The sequence below is a fragment of the Anser cygnoides genome, unplaced genomic scaffold (assembly GCF_040182565.1).
Source record: "Anser cygnoides isolate HZ-2024a breed goose unplaced genomic scaffold, Taihu_goose_T2T_genome scaffold_52_1, whole genome shotgun sequence".
Lineage (NCBI taxonomy): Eukaryota > Metazoa > Chordata > Aves > Anseriformes > Anatidae > Anser > Anser cygnoides.
The window spans coordinates 70,092-89,955 of NW_027103075.1; the positions used below are offsets into that span (position 1 = coordinate 70,092).

At 54.1% G+C, this 19,864-nt stretch overlaps 1 protein-coding gene across 1 annotated transcript in view; it reads right to left on the reverse strand.

Annotated features, from left to right (window-relative positions):
* The window catches only part of LOC136789498 (protein NDRG2-like), a 28,617-nt gene that overhangs the window by 2,851 nt on the left and 5,902 nt on the right, over window positions 1-19,864 (reverse strand). Inside the window, exons 2-9 of the mRNA XM_066989537.1 lie at window positions 17,542-17,571; window positions 10,636-10,744; window positions 10,430-10,553; window positions 9,212-9,274; window positions 6,545-6,609; window positions 4,112-4,194; window positions 2,957-3,013; window positions 1,812-1,906 (exon numbers count right to left, since the gene is read on the reverse strand). Coding sequence (XP_066845638.1) covers window positions 1,812-1,906; window positions 2,957-3,013; window positions 4,112-4,194; window positions 6,545-6,609; window positions 9,212-9,274; window positions 10,430-10,553; window positions 10,636-10,744; window positions 17,542-17,571 — 626 coding nt within the window. The remainder of the gene's footprint in view (window positions 1-1,811; window positions 1,907-2,956; window positions 3,014-4,111; window positions 4,195-6,544; window positions 6,610-9,211; window positions 9,275-10,429; window positions 10,554-10,635; window positions 10,745-17,541; window positions 17,572-19,864) is intronic.

The window sequence follows — 19,864 nt, forward strand, 5'->3', positions numbered from 1 at the left end:
GCAGTACAGACCAGTATGCAGCACCACACACCAGTATGGACCACTACGCACCAGTATAAACCAGTATGCACCAGTATGGACCAGTACGCACCAGTATATACCAGTACGCGCCAGTATGGACCAGCAACCCCTCATTAAGCTCCCAGTAAGCCCCAGTAACCCCCCAGTAAGCCCTCCGTAACCTCCCAGTAAGCCCCAGTACATCCCAGTACATCCCACTAACCTCCCCAGAACCTCCCAGTATGATCCAGTACATCCCAGTAACCCCCCAGTACATCCCAGTGCCTCCCAGTCTGAGCCAGTACATCCCAGTAACCCCCCAGCAACCTCCCAGTGCCTCCCACTAACCCCCAGTAACACTCCAGTGCTTTCCAGTACGACCCAGTGCCTCCCAGTAACCCCCAGTACATCCCAGTGCCTCTCAGTACTCTCCCAGTATGTCCCAGTAACCCCCCAGTAACCTCCCAGTGCATCCCAGTGAACTCCCAGTAACCCCCCAGTGCCTCCCAGTATGACCCAGTGCCTCCCAGTAACCTCCCAGTACCTCCTAGTAACCGCCAGTAACCTCCCAGTACCACCCAGTGCCTTCCAGTAACCTCCCAGTGCCTCCCAGTGACCCTTCCAGTGCCTCCCAGTAATCCCCCAGTAAACCCCAGTAACCTCCAGTACATCCCATTGTCTCCCAGTAACCCCCCAGCAACCCCCCACCATGTCCCAGTGCCTCCCAGTATAACCCAATACATCCCAGTAAGCTCCCAGTCCCTCCCAGTATGACCCAGTGCCTCCCAGTAACCTCCAGTACCTCCTAGTAACCGCCAGTAACCTCCCAGTACCACCCAGTGCCTCCCAGTAACCTCCCAGTACCACCCAGTGCCTTCCAGTAACCTCCCACTGCCTCCCAGTGACCCTTCCAGTGCCTCCCAGTAATCCCCCAGTAAACCCCAGTAACCTCCAGTACATCCCATTGTCTCCCAGTAACCCCCCAGCAACCCCCCACCATGTCCCAGTGCCTCCCAGTATAACCCAATACATCCCAGTAAGCTCCCAGTCCCTCCCAGTATGACCCAGTGCCTCCCAGTAACCTCCCAGTACCTCCTAGTAACCGCCAGTAACCTCCCAGTACCACCCAGTGCCTCCCAGTAACCTCCCAGTACCACCCAGTGCCTTCCAGTAACCTCCCACTGCCTCCCAGTGACCCTTCCAGTGCCTCCCAGTAATCCCCCAGTAAACCCCAGTAACCTCCAGTACATCCCATTGTCTCCCAGTAACCCCCCAGCAACCCCCCACCATGTCCCAGTGCCTCCAGTATAACCCAATACATCCCAGTAAGCTCCCAGTCCCTCCCAGTATGACCCAGTGCCTCCCAGTAACCTCCCAGTACCTCCTAGTAACCCCCAGTAACCTCCCAGTACCCTCCTAGTACCACCCAGTGCCTTCCAGTAACCTCCCAGTGCCTCCCAGTGACCCTCCCAGTCCCTCCTTGTATCTCCCAGTACATTCCAGTAACCTCCCAGTGCACCGTGACTCACTCCCAGTCCCCCCCAGCACCTCCCAGTCCCTCCCAGTAACCCCTCACCACATCCCAGTAACCTCCCAGTACCACCCACTGCCTCCCAGTAACCTCCCAGCGCCCCATAACCACCTCCCAGTACGCCCAGTGCTTCCCAGTACCCTCCCAATGCCTCCCAGTCACCCTCCCAGTACATCCCAGTACCCTCCCAGTGCCTCCCAGTGCCCCATAACCCCCCCAAACCCCCTCCCAGTGCCCCCCAGCCCCCTCCCAGTGCCTCCCAGTGCTCCCAGTGCCCCACCTGTTGTACATGGCCCACAGCAGGGGCACGTTGGGGGCCCCCCCCAGGCGCTCCCGGCTCTGCTGCACTGGGGGGGGGGCGGCCGCCAGCTCCTCCTGCGGCACCAGTGCCTCCCAGTTACCTCCCAGTCACCCCCCCCAGTGATCCCAGTTACCCCCAGCAACCCTCCCAGTTTCCCTCTGCCCCCCCCAGTCATTCCCAGTTACCCCCCAGTTACCCCCAGCACCCCCCCAGTTACCCCAGGGACTCCCCAGTTTCCCCCAGTAGCTCCCAGTTACCCCCCCAGTCACCCCCCAGCGATCCCAGTTGCTCCCAGTTACCCCCACTTGCCCCAGAGACTCCCCCAGTTACTCCCAGTTACCTCCCAGTGATCCCAGTAACCCCCCAGTTACCCCCACTTACCCCAGGCACCCCCCCCAGTTACCCCCGGTAACTCCCAGTTACCCCCCAGTAACTCCCAGTTATTCCCCACTTACCCCAGGGACCCCCCCCAGTTACTCCCAGTTACCTCCCAGTGATCCCAGTTACCCCCCAGTTACCCCCAGTCACCCCAGGGACCCCCCCAGTTACCCCAGTTACCTCCCAGTGATCCCAGTTACCCCCCAGTTACTCCCAGTAACCCCCCCATTCACCCCCACTTACCCCAGGGACCCCCCATTACCCCCAGTAACTCCCAGTTACCTCCCAGTTACCCCCCAGGCACTCCCAGTTACCCCCCGGTTACCCCAGGGACCCCCCCAGTTACTCCCAGTTACATCCCAGTGATCCCAGTTACCCGCCCAGTTACCCCCGAGACCCCCCCAGTCACTCCCAGTAACCCCCCAGTCACCCCAGTTCCCCCCCCAGTAACTCCCAGTTACCCCAGGGACCCCCCAGTTCCCCCCAGTTACCCCCCAGTAGCCCCCCAGTTACCCTAGGACCCCCCCAGTTACTCCCAGTTACCCCCCAGACCCCCAGTTCCCCCCCCAGTAACTCCCAGTTACCCCCAGTTACCCCACCCCCTCCCCATTTCCCCCCACAACCCCCCCCACAACCCCCCCCCGGACCCCCTATAGCCCCCCCGGACCCCCTATAGCCCCCCTGTAGCCCCCCCCAGTAACTCCCAGTTCCCCCCAGTAACTCCCAGTTCCCCCAGTTCCCCCCACCTGCGTGAAGAGGTGCCCCAGGATCAGCTCGGTGGTGGACGACGTCAGCCCCGACAGCTGGGGGAAGGTATGGGATCCATAGGGGGCACCGGCACCCATCGGGACCCACCGGGACCCCCCAGGATCCATAGGGGGCCGCCGGGACCCCCAGGATCCATAGGGGGCTATAGGGAGCCACAGGGACGCACAGGGACCCACCAGGACATATAGGGGATCTATGGGGACCTATAGGGGACCTATGGCGACCTATAGGGGATCTATGGGGACTTACAGGAGACCTATAGGGGACCTATAGGGGATCTATGGGGACCTGGGACATGTAGGAGACCTATGGGGACCTATAGGGGACATACAGGGGCCCCTATGGGGACTTACAGGAGACCTATAGGGGACCTGGGACATATAGGGGATCTATGGGGACTTACAGGAGACCTATAGGGGACCTATAGGGGATCTATGGGGAGCTGGGACATATATGAGACCTACGTGGACCTACAGGGGACATACAGGGGATCTATGGGGACTTACAGGAGACCTATAGGGGACCTATAGGTGATCTATAGGGACCTGGGACATACAGGAGACCTATGGGGACCTATAGGGGATCTACGAGGAGTTACAGGAGACCTATAGGGGACCTATAGGGACCTGGGACATATAGAAGACCTATGGGGGACCTATAGGGGACATACAGCAAACCTATAGGGGACCTATAGGGGATCTATGGGGACCTGGGACATATAGGAGACCTATGGGGACCTATAGGGGACATACAGAGGATCTATAGGGACTTACAGGAGACCTATAGGGACCTATAGGTGATCTATAGGGACCTGGGACATATAGGAAACCTATGGGGACCTATAGGGGATCTACAGAAGACCTATAGGGGACCTACAGGGGACCTATAGGAGACCTATGGGGGACTTGGGACATATAGGAGACCTATGGGGGACATATAGGGGATCTATAGGGACTTATAGGGGACCTCTAAGGACCCGCAGGCGCCCCACGGGAACGTACGGGGGACCCCACAGGTGACCCGGGAGGGATTGGGGGCGCTATAGGGGGAGGGGGCTATAGGGGGAGGGGCTATAGGGGGAGGGGCTATAGGGGGAGGGGCTATAGGGGGGAGGGGCTATAGGGGGCGCCCACCTTGTGCGCGGCCCAGTCCATCCAGCCCTTGGCCTGCGGGTCGATGTTGACGAGCACCAGGCCCTCGACCGCCCTCCGGGCGGCTCAGCTGCGGGGCACGCGTCACCGCCCGCCCCAAAACCCCGCTAAACGCACCCAAAACCCCGCTAAACGCACCCAAAACCCCGCCAAACGAACCCAAACCCCCGCCAAACGAACCCAAACCCCCGCCAAACGAACCCAAAACCCCCCCCTAAACGAACCCAAACCCCCCTAAACGTACCCAAAACCCACCAAACGCACCCAAAACCCCACCGAAAAACCCAAAACCCTACCGGAAACCCCCCAGATCCCATTAAAAAAAAATAAAAGTCCCACTGAAAAACCCAAAACCCCGCTAAAAACAGTGAAATCCTACTAAAAAAAAAAAAACACTAGAAAAGCCCCAAACCCCACTGGAAACCCCAAGACCCCACTGAAAAACCCGAAACCCCCTAAAAAATGAAACCCCACTAACAGAAACCTGAAACCCCGCTAAAATAAACCCCAAACCCCGCTAAAAAAACCCAGACCCCAATTAAAAAACCCCAAAGCCCACTAAAAAAAAACTAGAAAACCCTGAAACCCCATTACAAAACCCCAAAACCCCACTAAAAACCCCAAACCCCAATTTCAAACCCCCAAACCCCACTAAAAAAAAACCCAAACCCCGCTAAAAAGCTAGAAAACCCTGAAACCCCATTACGAAACCCCAAACCCCAATTTAAAACCCCAAACCCCACTAAAAAACCCCAAACCCCACTAAAAAAACCCAAACCACCACTTAAAAACCCCAAACCCCACTAAAAAACCCCAAAGCCCGCTAAAAAAAAACTAGAAAACCCTGAAACCCCATTACGAAACCCCAAAACCCCAATGTAAAACCCCAAACCCCACTAAAAACCCCAAACCCCAATTTCAAACCCCCAAACCCCACTAAAAAACCCCAAAACAGCGCTAAAAAACCCCAAAACCCCAATTAAAAAACCCCAAACCCCAATTAAAAAACCCCAAACCCCAATTAAAAAACCCCAAACCCCCAAATTAAAAACCCCAAACCCCAATTTAAAAACCCCAAAACCCCACTAAAAAACCCCCAAACCCCACTAAAAAACCCCAAAACCCACTAAAAAACCCCAAAACCCACTAAAAACCCCAAACCCCACTAAAAACCCCAAACCCCACTAAAAAACCCCAAACCCCACTAAAAGAAAACCACTAGAAAACCCTGAAGCCCCATTACAAAACCCCAAAACCCCATTAAAAACCCCAAAACCCCACTAAGAAACCCCAAACCCTACTAAAAAAAAAAGACACCCCACTAAAAACCCTGAAATCCCGCTTGAAAAAGTGAAACCCCACTAAAAACCCCGAAACCACAAAAAACACAGGAAACCCCACTAAAAATCCTGAAACCCCACTAAAAAAACCACGACCCCACTGAAAAAACCCCGAAAGACCACTAAAAAAACACGAAACCCCACTAAAGAACCCAAAACCCTACTGGAAAACCCTAAAACCCCGCTAAAGAACCCGAAACCCCGCTGAATAAAACCAAAACCCCGGTAAAAAAGAACGAAACCCCACTAAAAGGAAACCCAAACCCCACTAAAAACCGTGAAACCCCAATGAGAAAAACAAAACCCAACTAAAAAAAAAACCATAACCCCCTAAAAACCCCACAACCCACCCCATAACCCCCGACCCCATAACCGACCCCATAACCCCACACCCGACCCTATAACCCCCCCATAACCCCCCCCGACCCCATAACTGACCCCATAACCCCATAACTGACCCCATAACCCCACACCTGACCCCATAACCCACCCCCCGACCCCGTAACTGACTCCATAACCCCATAACTGACCCCATAACCCCATAACTGACCCCATAACCCACCCCATAACCCCCCGACCCCATAACCCACCCCATAACCCCACACCCAATCCCATAACCCCCCCATAACCCGACACCCGACCCCATAACCCACCCCATTACCCCCTGACCCCATAACCGACCCCATAACCCCATAACCCCATAACTGACCCCATAACCCCCCGACCCCATAACTGACCCCATAACCCCCGACCACATAACTGACCCCATAACCCCACACCCAACCCCATAACCCATCCCATAACCCCATGACCCCATAACTGACCCCATAACCCCACACCCGACCCCATAACCCCCCGACCCCATAACCCACCCCATAACCCACCCCATAAACCCACACCCGACCCCATAACCCCCCGACCCCATAACCCACCCCATAACCCACCCCATAAACCCACACCCGACCCCATAACCCCCCGACCCCATAACCCACCCCATAACCCCACACCCAACCCCATAACCCCCCATAACCCCCCGACCCCGTAACTGACCCCATAACCCCCCCCCGACCCCCGCTCACCCCGAACTTGGCCAGGACGAAGGCTCCGGCCCCGACCCCGATCCCGATGACGCTCCTGACGCTGTTGTAGGGTCACGGGGGGGGAAAGACACGGGGCCGGGTCAGCCCCCGCCTCCCCGACCCCATAAGGCCTTATAGGGCCGTTACAGGGCCTTATAGGGCATTATAGGGTCTTATAGGATCGTTATAGGCCCTTATAAGGCCTTATAGGGTCATTTTAGGACCTATAGGGCCTTATAGGGGTCATTATAGGGCCTTATAGGGTCACTATAGGGTCTTATAGGGTCACTATAGGGTCGTTATAGGGCCTTATAAGGTTACTATAGGGCCTTTTAAGACCTTATAGGGTCACTATAAGGTCATTACAGGGACATTATAGGGCCTTACAGGGTCACTATAGGGTCGTTATAGGGCCTTATGAGGCCTTATAGGGTCACTCTAGGGCCATTATAGGGTCTTATAGGGCTGTTATAGGGCCTTATAAGGCCTTATAGGGTCATTATAAGGCCTTATGAGGCCTTATAGGGTCACTATAGCGTCATTTTAGGGCCTATAGGGCCTTATAGGGTCATTATAGGGTCGTTATAGGGCCTTATAGGGTCACTATAGGGTCATTATAGGGCCTTACAAGGTCACTATAGGGCCTTATAAGGCCTTATAGGGTCATTTTGGGGCCTATAGGGCCTTATAAGGCCTTATAGGGTCACACAGGATCGTTATAGGGCCTTATAAGGTCACTATAGGGTTGTTATACGGCCTCATAAGGTCACTATAGGGTCGTTATAGGGCCTTTTAAGACCTCATAGGGTCACTGTAAGGTCTTATAGGGCCTTATAGTGTCTTATAGGGCTGTTATAGGGCCTTAAAAGGCCTTACAAGGTCATTATAGGGCCTTATACGGTTGTTATAGAGCCTTATAAGGCCTTATAGGGTCACTATAGGGTCTTATAAAGTCACTATAGGGCTTTATAGGGTTGTTATAGGCCCTTATAAGGCCTTATAGGGTCATTATAGGGCCTTATAAGGCCATTATAAGGACGTTATAGGGCCTTACAGGGTCACTATAGGGCCTTACAGGGTCGTTATAGGGCCTTATAAGGTCATTTTAGGGCCTATAGGGCCTTATAAGGCCTCATAGGGTCATTATACGGCCTTTTAAGACCTTATAGGGTCACTATATGGTCTTATAAGGCCATTATAGGGCCTTATAGGGTTGTTATAGGGTCTTATAGTGTCTTATAGGGTCATTATAGGGCCTTATGAGGCCTTATAGGGTCATTACAGGGCCTTATAAGGTCACTATATGTCGTTATAAGGCCTTTTAAGACCTTATAGGGTCACTACAGGATCTTATAGGGCCTTATAAGGCCTTATAGGATCATTATAGGGCCTTATGAGGCCTTATAGGGTCACTATAGGGTCATGATAGGGCCTTATAAGGTTACTATAGGGCCTTATAAGACCTTATAGGGTCACTACATGGTCTTATAGGGCCATTATAGGGCCTTACAGGGTTGTTACAGGGTCTTATAGTGTCTTATAGGGCTGTTATAGGGCCTACAGGGCCTTATAGGGTCGTTATAGGGCCTTATAAGACCTTATAGGGTCACTACAGGGTCTTATAGGGCCTTATAAGACCTTATAGGGCCTTATGAGCCCTTATAGGGTCACTATAGGGCCATGATAGGGCCTTATAAGGTCACTATAGGGCCATGATAGGGCTTTATAAGGCCTTATAGGGTCATTATACGGCCTTTTAAGACCTTATAGGGTCACTATATGGTCTTATAGGGTTGTTATAGGGCCTCACAGTGTCTTATAGGGCCTTATAAGGGCCTTATAGGGTTATTATAGGGTCGTTATAGGGCCTTATAAGGCCTTATAAGGTCATTATAGGGTCACCGTAGGGCCTTATAATGTCACTATAGGGTCGTTATAGGGCCTTATAAGACCTTATAGGGTCACTATATGGTCTTATAGGGCCTTATACAGTTGTTATAGGGTCTAATAGTGTCTTATAGGGTCATTATAGGGCCTTATGAGGCCTTATATGGTCATTACAGGGCCTTATACGGTCACTATAGGGTCGTTATAAGGCCCTATAAGACCCTGTAGTGACCCTATAAGGTCTTAAAAGGCCTTATAACGACCTTATTAGGCCTTATAGGGTCACTATAGGGTCATGATAGGGCCTTATAAGACCTTATAGGGTCACTACATGGTCTTATAGGGCCATTATAGGGCCTTACAGGGTTGTTACAGGGTCTTATAGTGTCTTATAGGGCTGTTATAGGGCCATTACAGGGACTTACAGGGTCGTTATAGAGCCTTTTAAGACCTTATAGGGTCACTACAGGGTCTTACAGGGCCTTATAAAGCTTTATAGGGTCACTATAGGGCCATGATAGGGCCTTTAGGGCTTTATAGGGCCATTATAGGGCCTTACAGCGTCAGTTCAGGGCGTTATATGGCCTTATAGGGTCATTATAGGGCGTTATATGGCCTTATAGGGTCGTTATATGGCCTTATAGGGTCGTTATAGGGTCTATAGGGCCTCATAGGGCCGTTATAGGGCCTTATAAGGCCATACAGGGTCGCTATAGGGCCTATAGGGCCTCACAGGGTCGCTATAGGGCCTATAGGGCCGCTATAGGGCCACTCACTTGAGGTGCTGCAGGACGCAGGGGATCGTCTCGGCCAGCTGCTCCAGGGACGGGTACTGGTACCTGCGGGACGGGGGCGCTTGTGGGGTCGGGGGGGGGGTTGTGGGGTCGGGGGGGGGGTTGTGGGGTCGGGGGGGGGGGCAATGGGGTCGAGGGGGGCTCAACGGGGTTGATTTGGGGTTAATGGGGTCGACGGGGGGTTAATGGGCCAAGGGGGGATTAATGGGGTCAATGGTTGGCCAACGGGGTCGAGGGGTCGACGGTGGATTAATGGGGCCGAGGGGGGCTTAATGGGGTCAAGGGGGGATTAATAGGGCCGGGGGGGGCTCAATGGGGCCGGGGGGGGTTAATAGGGCCAAGGGGGGCTCAACGGGGTCGATGGGGGATTAATGGGGCCGAGGGCTGGCCAATGGGGTCGAGGGGTCGACGGTGGATTAATGGGGTCAAGGGGGTTTAATGGGGTCAAGGGGGGATTAATAGGGCCGGGGGGGGGCTCAATGGGGCCAGGGGGATTAATGGGGTCAAGGGGGGCTTAATAGGGCCAGGGGAGGCTCAACGGGGCCGGGGGGGTTTAATGGGGTCAAGGGGGGTTAATGGGGTCAAGGGGGGATTAATAGGGCCGAGGGGGGCTCAACGGGGTCGATGGGGGCTTAATAGGGTCGATGGGGGATTAATGGGGCCGAGGGGGGCTCAACGGGGCCGAGGGGGCATTAATGGGGTTGATGGGAGATTGATGGGGTCAAGGAGGGCTTAATAGGGCCGAGGGGGATTAATGGGGTCGATGGGGAATTAATGGGGCCGAGGGGGGCTCAACGGGGTCGATGGGGTATTAATAGGGCTGAGGGGGGCTCAACGGGGTTGATGGGGGCTTAATGGGGCCAAGGGGGGCTCAACGGGGCCGAGGGGGATTAATGAGGTTGATGGGGGATTAATGGGGTCAATGGGGGATTAATGGGGCCGAGGGGGGCTCAACGGGGTCGATGGGGGTTTAATGGGGCCGAGGGGGGCTCAACGGGGTCAATGGGGGCTCAACGGGGTCGATGGGGGGCTTAATAGGGCTGAGGGGGATTAATGGGGCCAAGGGGGGTTTAATGGGGTCAAGGGGGGCTTAATAGGGCCGGGGGGGGCTCAATGGGGCCAGGGGGGGATTAATAAGGCCACGGGGGATTAATGGGGTCAAGGGGGGGTTAACGGGGCCAAGGGGGGAGCAGCACGGACCCCGAGGGGTACGGGGGGGCGCCCTCCTCCATGCCGGGCGCCCTCGAGGTGCAGGCGCAGGAAAGCCGCGGGGCGATCTCCTGCATCTCCTCGTGGGCGAAGAGCGGGGCGAAGCACGACTCGTCTGGGGGTGGGGGGCTCGGCGTGACCTCGAGGCCCCGAGCCCGTAACCCCGACCCCGTAACGCCCCCGTTAGGGTCACTCACGCGTGTGGCCGACGTCGGGGAAGGTGAGGAGCGCGGGGCGGCCCGGCCGGGGCGAGCCCACCACGGTGACGCGCGCGGCCCCGTAGGGCGTCTCCACCACCGCCACGCGCTGGCGCCCCCAAAAAGGGCGGGTTTCGGCCCAAAGTTAGCCTCCCCCCACCCCCACCCCCACCCCGCCCGGCCCCCCCCGGCCCCAAGGCTTCCCCGTTCGGCCCCAAATCGCCTGCTCTCCCTCGAGAATCGCCCGTTTTACCCCAAGAATTGCCCGTTTCCCCTCAAAAATCGCCCATTTGGCCCCAAAATTGCCTACTTTCCCTCAAAAATCGCCCATTTGGCCCCAAAATTGCCTACTTTCCCTCAAAAAATCGCCCGTTTAGCCCCAAAATTGCCTACTTTCCCTCAAAAATCGCCCGTTTAGCCCCAAAATTGCCTACTTTCCCTCAAAAATTCGCCCATTTGGCCCCAAAATCACCCATTTCTCCTCAAGAATCGCCCATTTGGCCCCAAAATTGCCAACTTTCCCTCAAAAGTCACCCGTTTGGCCCCAAATCCACTCATTTGGTCCCAAAATTGCCTACTTTCCCTCAAAAAAAATCGCCCATTTGGCCCCAAAATTGCCTACTTTCCCTCAGAAATCACCAATTTGGCCCCAAAATGGCCTACTTTCCCTCAAAAGTCACCCGTTTGGCCCCAAAATGGCCTACTTTCCCTCAAAAGTCGCCCATTTGGCCCCAAATCCGCCCGTTTGGCCCCAAAATTGCCTTCGTTTCCTCAGAAATCACCAATTTGGCCCCAAAATCACCCATTTCTCCTCAAGAATCGCCCATTTGGCCCCAAAATTGCCTACTTTCCCTCAAAAATTCGCCCATTTGGCCCCAAAATTGCCTACTTTCCCTCAAAAATCGCTCATTTGGCCCCAAAATTGCCTACTTTCCCTCAGAAATCACCAACTTGGCCCCAAAATCGCCCATTTCACCTCAAGAATCGCCCATTTGGCCCCAAAATTGCCGACTTTCCCTCAAAAGTCACCCGTTTGGCCCCAAATCCGCCCATTTGGCCCCAAAATTGCCTACTTTCCCTCAGAAATCACCAATTTGGCCCCAAAATCGCCCATTTCACCTCAAGAATCGCCCATTTGGCCCCAAAATTGCCGACTTTCCCTCAAATATTGCCCATTTGGCCCCAAAATTGCCTGCGTTTCCTCAGAAATCACCCATTTGGCCCCAAAATCACCCATTTTACCCCAAGAATTGCCCGTTTTACCCTCAAAAATCGCCCATTTGCCCCCCAAATTGCCTACTTTCCCTCAAAAGTCACCCATTTGGCCCCAAAATCGCCCATTTCACCTCAAGAATCGCCCATTTGGGCCCCAAAATTGCCTACTTTCCCTCAAAAATTCGCCCATTTGGCCCCAAAATTGCCTACTTTCCCTCAAAAATCGCCCATTTGGCCCCAAAATGGCCCACTTTCCCTCAGAAATCACCAACTTGGCCCCAAAATCGCCCATTTCACCTCAAGAATCGCCCATTTGGCCCCAAAATTGCCTATTCTCCCTCAAATATTGCCCATTTGGCCCCAAAATTGCCTGCGTTTCCTCAGAAATCACCCATTTTGGCCCCAAAATCACCCATTTTACCTCAAGAATTTCCCATTTTACCTCAAGAATTGCCCGTTTTCCCTCAAAAATCGCCCATTTGGCCCCAAAATCACCTACTTTCTCTCAAAAAATTGGCCATGTGGCCCAAAAAATTGCCTATTTTCCCTCAAATAATGCCCATTTGGCCCCAAAATTGCCTACTTTCCCTCAAAAATCGCCCATTAGGCCCAAATCCACCCATTTGGCCCCAAATCGCCTACTTTCCCTCAAACATTGCCCATTTGGCCCCAAAATTGCCTGCGTTTCCTCAGAAATCACCCATTTGGCCCCAAAATCACCCAATTTACCTCAAGAATTGCCCGTTTTCCCTCAAAAATCGCCCATTTGGCCCCAAAATGGCCCACTTTCCCTCAGAAATCACCAACTTGGCCCCAAAATCGCCCATTTCACCTCAAAGATCGCCCATTTGGCCCCAAAATTGCCAACTTTCCCTCAAAAGTCACCCGTTTGGCCCCAAATCCACCCATTTGGCCCCAAAATCGCCTACTTTCCCTCAAAAGTCACCCATTTGGCCCCAAAATCGCCCATTTGGCCCAAAATTGCTGACTTTCCCTCAAATATTGCCCGTTTGGCCCCAAAATTGACTGCTTTTCCTCAGAAATCACCCATTTGGCCCCAAAATCACCCATTTTACCTCAAGAATTTCCCATTTTACCTCAAGAACTGCCCGTTTCCCCTCAAAAATCGCCCATTTGGCCCCAAAATCGCCTACTTTCCCTCAAAAGTCACCAATTTGGCCCCAAAATCGCCCATTTCACCTCAAGAATTGCCCATTTGGCCCCAAAATTGCCCATTTCGCCTCAGAAATTTTCTACTTTCCCTGAAAAATCACCCGTTTGGCCCCAAAATCCCCTGTTTGGCCCCCAAAATTGCCTACTTTCCCTCAAAAATCACCCGTTTGGCCCCAAAATCACCCGTTTGGCCCCCAAAATTGCCTACTTTCCCTCAAAAATCACCCGTTTGGCCCCAAAATCACCCGTTTGGCCCCCAAAATTGCCTACTTTCCCTCAAAAATCACCCATTTGGCCCCAAAATCTTCCCATTTCACCTCAAGAACTGCCCATTTGGCCCCAAATCTGCCCATTTGGCCCTACAAATCACCCATTTCACCTCAAAAATCACCCATTTGTCCCTAAAAATCACCAATTTCACCTCAAAAACTGCCCATTTGGCCCTTAAAATCGCCCATTTTTGCCCCAAACTGCCATTTTTGTCCCCAATTTGCCTGCCCCACCCCCAGTACCTGCCCTTCTTACCCAAAACTGCTTATTTGCACCCAAAATTGTGCCTCGTGGCACAAAATGGCTTGTTTTTCTCCAAAATTTGCTCTTTTGTGCCTAAATTGACCGTTTTAACCCCAAAATTGGCCCCTCTGACCTAAAATTGCCTGTTTTGTCCCCATACCAGCCGTTTGGCCCCAGGTTTGCCCATTCGACCCCAAAATCGCCCCTCTAGCCTCAGCTTTCCCCATTAAACCCCAAATTTTCTCGTTTTACCCCCAAAATCACCCTTTTTGCCCCCAAAATTCCCTCGTCACCACCCGAATCCCCCCATTTGCTCCCCAATTCCATTTTCATCCCCAAAATCACCTCAAACGGCCCCTGAAGCCCCAAATCCCCTTTTTTCTCCTCAAAATCCTCCTTTCCCTCCCAAACCACCCTTTTCTCCTCAAAAAATAACCTTTCGCGCCCAAAATCCCAATTTCTCTCCTCAAAATCCCTTCCCCTCCCCAACCCAAGGTTTTTATAACAAACCAAGCTTTTCCTGCCCCTAAACCCCGCTTTTTCTCCTCAAAACCCTCAATCTTCCCCCAACCCTCCCTTTTCCTCCTCAAAACCTCCCTTTCCCTTCAAAATTCCCACTTTTTCCTCTCAAAAACCTCCCCTTTTGCACAAAAACATCTATTTTGGGCCCCAAATCGTGATTTTTACAACCAAACCCCCCTTTTCTCTCCTCAAAATCCCACTTTTTTCCCCAAATCCCCCTTTTTCACCCCAAAATCCCCCTTTCCCCCTCAGCATCCCCATTTTTCCTGTCAGAATTGCCCCATTCCACCCCCCAAATCCAAGTTTTTCCCCCCAAATCCCAGGTTTCCCCCCAAAGCCCCCGTTTTCCCCTCAGAATTACCCTTTTCCCCAAAAAATCCCACTTTCCCCTCCAAAATCCAACTTTTCTCCTCAGAATATCCATTTCCCTCCACAAATACCCCCCTTTTTCCCCCAAAAATCCCCATTTTTTCCCTCAAAACCCCTCTTTCACCCCCTAAACCCCCCAATTTTCCCCCAAACCACCCATTTCACCCCCAAAAACCCGTTTTTCCCCCCAAAATCCCACTGTTCCTCTCACAATACCCATTTTTCCCCTCAGAATCCCCCTTCCCCCCCAAAAAAATTTTCTCCTCAGAACCCCCACTTTTCCCCCAAAAACCCCACTTTTCAACCCCAAATCCCCCCTTATTTCCCACCAAACCCCCTTTTTTCCCCCAAAATCCCCATTTATTCCCTCAGAATCCCCCTTTCCCCCCAAAAAAATCACTTTTTCCCCTCAGAACCCCCCATTTTCTCCTCAGAACCCCCTTTCCCCCCAAAAAATCCCACTTTATCCCCTCAGAACCCACCTTTTTTCCTCAAAAATCCCAGTTTTCCCCTCAGAATCCCCATTTTTCACTCCAAACCCCCCTTATTCCCCCTCAAACCCCCCATTTTTCCCCCAAAATCCCACTTTTCCCCTCAGAACCCCCACTTTCCTCCCAAAAATCCCACTTTTTGCCCCCAAATCCACCTTTTTCCCCCATAACCCCCACTTTTCTCCTCAGAATCCCTCTTTTTTCCTCAAAAACCCCGCTTGTTCCCCTCAGAATACCCATTTACCCCCGCCAAAAAAAAAAAAAACACTTTTTCCCCTCACAACCCCCCACTTTTCCCTCAAAAATCCCACTTTTTCCCTCACAAACCCCACTTTTCCCCTCAGAATCCCCCTTTCTCCCCCCAAAACCCCACTTTTTCCCCTCAGAACCCCCACTTTTCCCTCAAAAATCCCCCTTATTCCCCCCAAATCCCCATTTCCCCCCCCAAACCCCCTTTTTTCCCCCAAAAAATCCCACTTTTCTCCTCATAACTCTACTTCTTCCCCTCAGAACCCCCATTTTTCCACCAAACCCCCCATTTTTCCAAAAAAATCCCACTTTTTCCCCCAGAACCCCCCATTTTCTGCTCAGAACCCCCCCATTTTCTCCTCAGAACCCCCCATTTTCTCCCCTCAAAACCCCCACTTTTCCCTCAAAAATCCCACTTTTCCCTCAAAAATCCCACTTTTCCCTCAAAAATCCCACTTTTCCCTCAAAAATCCCACTTTTTCTCTCAGAACACTCATTTTTCCCCTCAGAAACCCCCCTTTTCCCCCCAAAACCCCCACTTTTCCCTCAAAAATCCCACTTCCCCCCCCCAAGTCCCCCCTTTTTCCTCAAAAATCCCACTTTTCTCCTCAGAACCCCCCCTTTTCCTCTCAGAATCCTCCTTCCCACCCCAAAACCCCACTTTATCCCCTCAAAAATCCCACTTTTTGCCCTCAAATCCCCCCTTTTCCCCCATAATCCCCATTTTCCCCCTCAGAATCCCCCTTTTTTCCTCAAAAATCCCACTTTTCCTGTCAGAATCCCCGCTTTTCCCTCAAACACCCCACTTTTCACCCCCAAATCCCCCTTATTTCCCCCCAAACCCCCTTTTTTCCTCAAAAACCCCACTTTTCCTGTCAGAATCCCCATTTCTCCCCTCAGAACCCCCCTTTCTCCCCCCAAAACCCCACTTTTTCCCCTCAGAACCCACCTTTTTTCCTCAAAAATCCCACTTTTTCCCTCAGAATCCCCTTTTTCCCCCCAAAATCCCACTTTTCCCCTCAGAACCCCCACTTTCCTCCCAAAAATCCCAGTTTTTACCCCCAAATCCACCTTTTTCCCCCATAACCCCCACTTTTCTCCTCAGAATCCCTCTTTTCTCCTCAAAAACCCCGCTTGTTCCCCTCAGAATACCCATTTACCCCCGCCAAAAAAAAAAAACACTTTTTCCCCTCACAACCCCCCACTTTTCCCTCAAAAATCCCACTTTTCCCTCAAAAACCCCACTTTTTCCCTCACAAACCCCACTTTTCCCCTCAGAATCCCCTTTCTCCCCCAAAAAACCCCACTTTTTCCCCTCAGAACCCCCACTTTTCCTCAAAAATCCCCCTTATTCCCCCAAATCCCCATTTCCCCCCCAAACCCCCCTTTTTTCCCCAAAAAATCCCACTTTTCTCCTCATAACTCTACTTCTTCCCTCAGAACCCCCATTTTTCCACCAAACCCCCCATTTTTCCAAAAAAATCCCACTTTTTCCCCCAGAACCCCCCATTTTCTCCTCAGAACCCCCTTTCTCCCCTCAAAACCCCCACTTTTCCCTCAAAAATCCCACCCTCAAAAATCCCACTTCCCCCCCAAGTCCCCCTTTTTCCTCAAAAATCCCACTTTTCTCCTCAGAACCCCCCCCTTTTCCTCTCAGAATCCTCCTTCCCACCCCAAAGCCCCAATTTATCCCCTCAAAAATCCCACTTTTTGCCCTCAAATCCCCCCTTTTCCCCCATAATCCCCATTTTCCCCCTCAGAATCCCCCTTTTTCCTCAAAAATCCCACTTTTCCTGTCAGAATCCCCGCTTTTTCCCTCAAACACCCCACTTTTCACCCCCAAATCCCCCTTATTTCCCCCCAAACCCCTTTTTTTCCTCAAAAATCCCACTTTTCCTGTCAGAATCCCCATTTTTCCCCTCCCCCTTTTTCCCCCAAAATCCCCCTTTTTCCCCCCAAAATCCCACTTTTCCCCTCAGAACCCCCCATTTTACCCCCAAACCCCCTTTTTCCCCCCAAAATCCCCCTTTTTCCCCCCAAAATCCCACTTTTTCCCCCCAAAATCCCACTTTTTCCCTCAGAGCCCCCACTTTTCCCCTCAGAACCCCCCATTTTCCCCCCAAAATCCCACTTTTCCCCCCAAACCCCCTTTTTCCCCCCAAAATCCCCCTTTTCCCCTCAGAATCCCCCATTTTCCCCTCAGAACCCCCCTGCCCCCCCAAACCCCCACTTTCTCCCCCCAAACCCCGCCCTTTTCCCCCAAAACCCCCTTTTTCCCCCCAAAACCAACCCCTCCCCCCCCCCCCCCCGCTCTCCCCTCCCCACCCCCCGGTTTTCCCAAAACCCCCCTTTTTCCCCCCAAATCCCCCCTCACCTCGCTGCCCTCCTCCCTCGGCTCCGCCATCTTGGGGTCACGCCGTCAGGTGGGGGGGGGGGGGCGAAATTGGGGGGGGGGCGGGGTCACGACCTTTGACCCCGCCCCCTCTGACCCCTCCCCCCCCCCTTGGCCGCCATTTTGTGCCCGTCCCCTTCAAGGGGGGGGGGGGGGGCGTTAATTAAGGGGGGGCGTTAATTAGGAAGGGGGGGGGGGGCGGCCCCAAAACCCACGGGGAGGGGGAGAAAAAACGCCCGGGGAATCCCCCCGGGGGGGTTTTGGGGCCGATCGGGGCTTTTTTGGGGCATTTTTAGGGGCTTTTTTTTTCCCCTCCCCCCCCCCCCGCCACCTTCACTTGCCTTTGCCGGCCGCCCCTCCCCCACCCGGGGGAACCCCCCCCCCCCCCTCCCCCCACCCACACGGGGGGGGAGGGGCCGTGACGTAACGGGGGGGGACCCGAAAAGGGGGGCCCCGAGGGGCCTATGGGGCCTATAGGGGTCTATAGGGGTCTATAGGCGTCTATAGGGGGCCCTATAGGGGTCTATAGGGGGCCTATAGGGGTCTATAGGGGTCTATAGGGGTCTATAGGCGTCTATAGGGGGCCCTATAGGGGTCTATAGGGGAACCTATAGGGGTCTATGGGGGCCCTATAGGGCCGGGGGGGGGGGCGGAGGGGGCACGGCCCCATAAGGACCCACGGGACCCTATAGGGCCCCTATAGGATCCATAGGGGACACGTGGCCCTATAGGGGACACGTGGCCCTATAGGGGACACACGGCCCTATAGGGGACGCACGGCCCTATAGGGGACACACGGCCCTATAGGGGACACGTGGCCCTATAGGACCCAGGGGGACCTATGGGACCCAGGGGACCCGTGGCCGTGACGTAACGGGGGGGACCCAAAAAGGGGGGCCCCGAGGGGCCTATAGGGGTCTATAGGCGTCTATAGGGGGGCCCTATAGGGGTCTATAGGGGCCCTATAGGGGCCCTATAGGGCCGGGGGGGGGGGGGGGCGGAGGGGGCACGGCCCCATAAGGACCCACGGGACCCTATAGGGCCCCTATAGGATCCATAGGGGACACACAGCCCTATAGGGGACGCACGGCCCTATAGGGCCCACGTGGCCCTATAGGACCCAGGGGGACCCAGGGGACCCAGGGGACCCGTGGCCCTATAGGATCCACGCAGCCCCATAGGACCTGCAGGACCCACACGGCCCTATGGGACCTGCATGTCTCTATAGGGCCCACAGCCCCGCAGGATCCATGCAGCCCTATAGGATCCATGCAGCCCTATAGGACCCACGGGACCCACGGCCCCACGGGACCCACTTGTCCCTATAGGACCCGCATGGCCCTATAGGTCCCACGGCCCCATAGGGCCCACACGGCTCTATAGGACCCTATAGGATCCATGGGACCCACGTGTCCCCATAGGGCCCACAGCCCCATAGGACCCACACAGCCCTATAGGTCCCATGGGACCCACACGACCCTATAGGACTCACAGCCCCATAGGACCCACACGGCCCCATAGGACCCATACAGTCCTATAGGACCCACACAGCCCCATAGGACCCACGCAGCCCTATAGGACCCACATGGCCCTATAGGACCCCCCGTCCCACTGTGGCCCTATAGGACCCACATGGCCCTATAGGATGGCCCCCCCCCGTCCCAGTGCCCCTATAGGACCCACGTGACCCCATGTCCCCATAGGACCTGCACAGCCCTATAGGACCCACATACCCCTATAGGACCCACAGGTCCCCACCCCCCTATAGGACTCCCCTGCCCCTATAGGGCCCACATGTCCCCATGCCCCACAGGACACACGCTGCCCTATAGGACCCACAAGTCCCTATAGGACCCCCTTGTCCCCATGCCCCTATAGGACCCCCACGTCCCTATAGCACCCACATGTCCCTACAGGACCCCCCTGTCCCCACGCCCCTATAGGACCCACATGCCTCTATAGGGCCCACACGTCCCTATAGGACCCACATGTCCCTATGGGACCCACACTGCCCTATAGCACCCACATGTCCCCCTGTCCTCATGACCCTATAGCCCCCCTGTGACTCTATAGGACCCTATAGGTCCCACACATCCCCATGGCCCTATAGGAACCACAAGTCCCCATATCCCTATAGGTCCCCTGTTTCCCTATAGGACCCGCACGCCCCTATAGGAGCCCCCTGTCCCCATGCCCCTATAGGACCCACATGTCCCTATAGGACCCCATGACCCTATAGGACCCCATGACCCTATAGGACCCCCCCATTCCCCTATAAAACCCCATGACCCTATAAGACCTCCCC